The following is a 2,500-nucleotide window of genomic DNA, read 5'->3' as shown; positions in this document are numbered from 1 at the left end:
CTCAGGGGTGGTGGTAAGCCGAGGACTCACCCATAAGCCGCTAAGCAAAGGCAGAGGGTTGGCTTAGATCAGTGGTTCTCAATCTGTGGGTCGCGACCCCATTTGGGGTCGATTGACCATTTCATGGGGGTCGCCAAGCAAGGCTGTCCGCCATTTTTTTCCCCTTTTCCGGCGGATGCGTTACCTCCCTTGGGCTGGGCCAGCTGGTGGTCGGCCTGCTCCGTCTCTGCCCCTTGCCAGCTACGCCTCGGCCGGCGCAGGGGGCGGAACCACGCATGCGCGGCGCTCCCGGGCAGGGAAAGTCCTCGACTTACGACCGGTTGGGTAGTCCTCGACTTACGACCGGTTTAGTCCTCGACTTACAACCGGTTTAGTCCTCGACTTACGACCGGTTGGGGTCGCGGCATTAAAAAGGTTGAGAACCACTGGTCTAGATGACCTCTGAGGTCCCTTCCGATGCTCACTTTCGTGCCTTTTTTGCCCTCTTTCCCACCGCCGTGATGTTCCCCTTCGTGACAGCCGTGGTGACCCTGATCGAAGAAGACAACGAGGGCCGTCCGGAGACCGCCCCGCCGCTGGACGTCTGCCCGTGCCCCGTGAGGGCCCGCCCGTCCTACAACAACCTCTACACCACCTGCCTGGAGCTCTTCAAGTTCACCATCGGGATGGGCGACCTGGAGTTCACCGAGAACTACCACTTCAAGTCCATCTTCATCATCCTCTTGCTGATCTACGTGGTCCTCACCTACATCCTTCTGCTGAACATGCTGATCGCCCTGATGGGCGAAACCGTCAACAAGATCGCGCAGGAGAGCAAAAGTATCTGGAAGCTGCAGGTGGGTTGCAGCCACACACACCCCAATCCCACCCCAGGGTTTGGTTCCGGGGTTTCGGGGCGCAAGTGTGGGTCCGTTTTCAGGGAGAAGGAGGGAGGCTGAAGGGTGTTGTGTCTTGCTTTGGACATAGTCAGGCATATGAAAGCCAGTTGGGTGACTCTGGGCCAATCACCAGGAGACGGTGAGTTCTAGTCTTACCTTAAGCACAAAAGCAGCTGGGTGACTTTGGGCCAATCACCAGGAGACGGTGAGTTCTAGTCCCGCCTTAGGCATGAAAGCCAGCTGGGTGACTTTGGGCCAATCACCAGGAGACGGTGAGTTCTAGTCCCGCCTTAGGCATGAAAGCCGGCTGTGTGACTTTGGGCCAATCACCGGGAGAAGGTGAGTTCTAGTCCCGCCTTAGGCATGAAAGCCACCTGGGAGACTTTGGGCCAATCACCAGGAGAAGGTGAGTTCTAGTCCCGCCTTAGGCATGAAAGCCAGGTGGGTGACTTTGGGCCAATCACCGGGAGACTGTGAGTTCTAGTCTTACCTTAAGCACAAGAACAGCTGGATGACTTTGGGCCAATAATCAGGAGACGGTGAATTCACTGGGGATTTCCAGAAAGGATAGGACATTTATTTATTTATGTATTTTTATGTGCTTATCTTCTGCCTTTATTATTTTTATAAATATGGTAACTCAAGTCGGCAATCATAACTAATTCTCTGCCTTCCCCCTATTTTCCCACAACAACCCTGAGAGGTGGGTCGAGTTGAGGGAGAGTGAGTGATTGGCTCAAAATCACCTGGACAGCTTTCATGCCTAAGGCGGGACTAGAACTCACCGTCTCCTGGTGATTGGCCCAAAGTCACCCAACCGGCTTTCATGCCTAAGGCGGGACTAGAACTCACTCTCTCCGGGTGATTGGGCCAAAGTCACCCAGCTGCTTTTGTGCTTAAGGTGGGACTAGAACTCACCATCTCCTGGTGATTGGGCCAAAATTACCTGGCTGGCTTTCCTGCCTAAGGCAGGACTAGAACTCGCCGTCTCCTGGTGATTGGCCCAAAGTCACCTCGCCCCTGATGTATATCAGAATCTTTATTATTAAATCAAAAATCATCAGTCAGGAAATACAGCGGCGCCTGTCTAAATTGCATCTGAATCCAGGGTCAGCCCCTTTTGCATCCACTTTTAGGATACGTTACGCGAATCACCGCAGTTGTTAACTGAGTCATATGGTGGTTAGCTAAATCCAGCTTCCCCATGGACTTCGTTTGTCAAAAGACAGCAGGGAAGGTTGTAAATGGTGATCACATGACCCCGGGACAAACGTAAATATAGGCTGGTTGCCAAATTTTGATCCTAGGATTGCGGGAATCCTGCAACGGTCATATAGTACCGTTGCAGCTTCGAACGTTCACTCAATGAATGCTTATAAGTCGAGGACTACCTGTATAATTATATAATTAGAGTAGTTAAACCTGCATGACTTTGGTTTCCAGATTGGGTCTACCTCAGTGGTGGGATTTAGCCGGTTCGCACCACTTCGGCAGAACCGGTAGCTAATTTTTTGTTGCCCAGGCCCAGAATGGACTTCCGGAAGCGGCATCCAAACAGAGAACCGGTTGTTCTCCTATTTGAATCCCACCACTTATCATATCTATCTATCTATCTATCTATC

General features: G+C 52.2%; 1 protein-coding gene across 1 annotated transcript in view; it reads left to right on the top strand.

Annotated features, from left to right (window-relative positions):
* Positions 1-2,500, top strand: part of LOC107296322 (transient receptor potential cation channel subfamily V member 1-like) — a gene marked incomplete at its 5' end in the record, with an annotated part of 15,574 nt that overhangs the window by 8,356 nt on the left and 4,718 nt on the right. Inside the window, one exon of the mRNA XM_015825664.1 lies at positions 435-836. Within this exon, the coding sequence (XP_015681150.1) occupies positions 435-836 (402 nt within the window). The remainder of the gene's footprint in view (positions 1-434; positions 837-2,500) is intronic.

Source organism: Protobothrops mucrosquamatus, unplaced genomic scaffold (assembly GCF_001527695.2).
Source record: "Protobothrops mucrosquamatus isolate PMUCROS unplaced genomic scaffold, P.Mucros_1.0 scaffold2746, whole genome shotgun sequence".
NCBI lineage: Eukaryota > Metazoa > Chordata > Lepidosauria > Squamata > Viperidae > Protobothrops > Protobothrops mucrosquamatus.
This window is presented reverse-complemented; position numbering and strand designations above follow the sequence as displayed.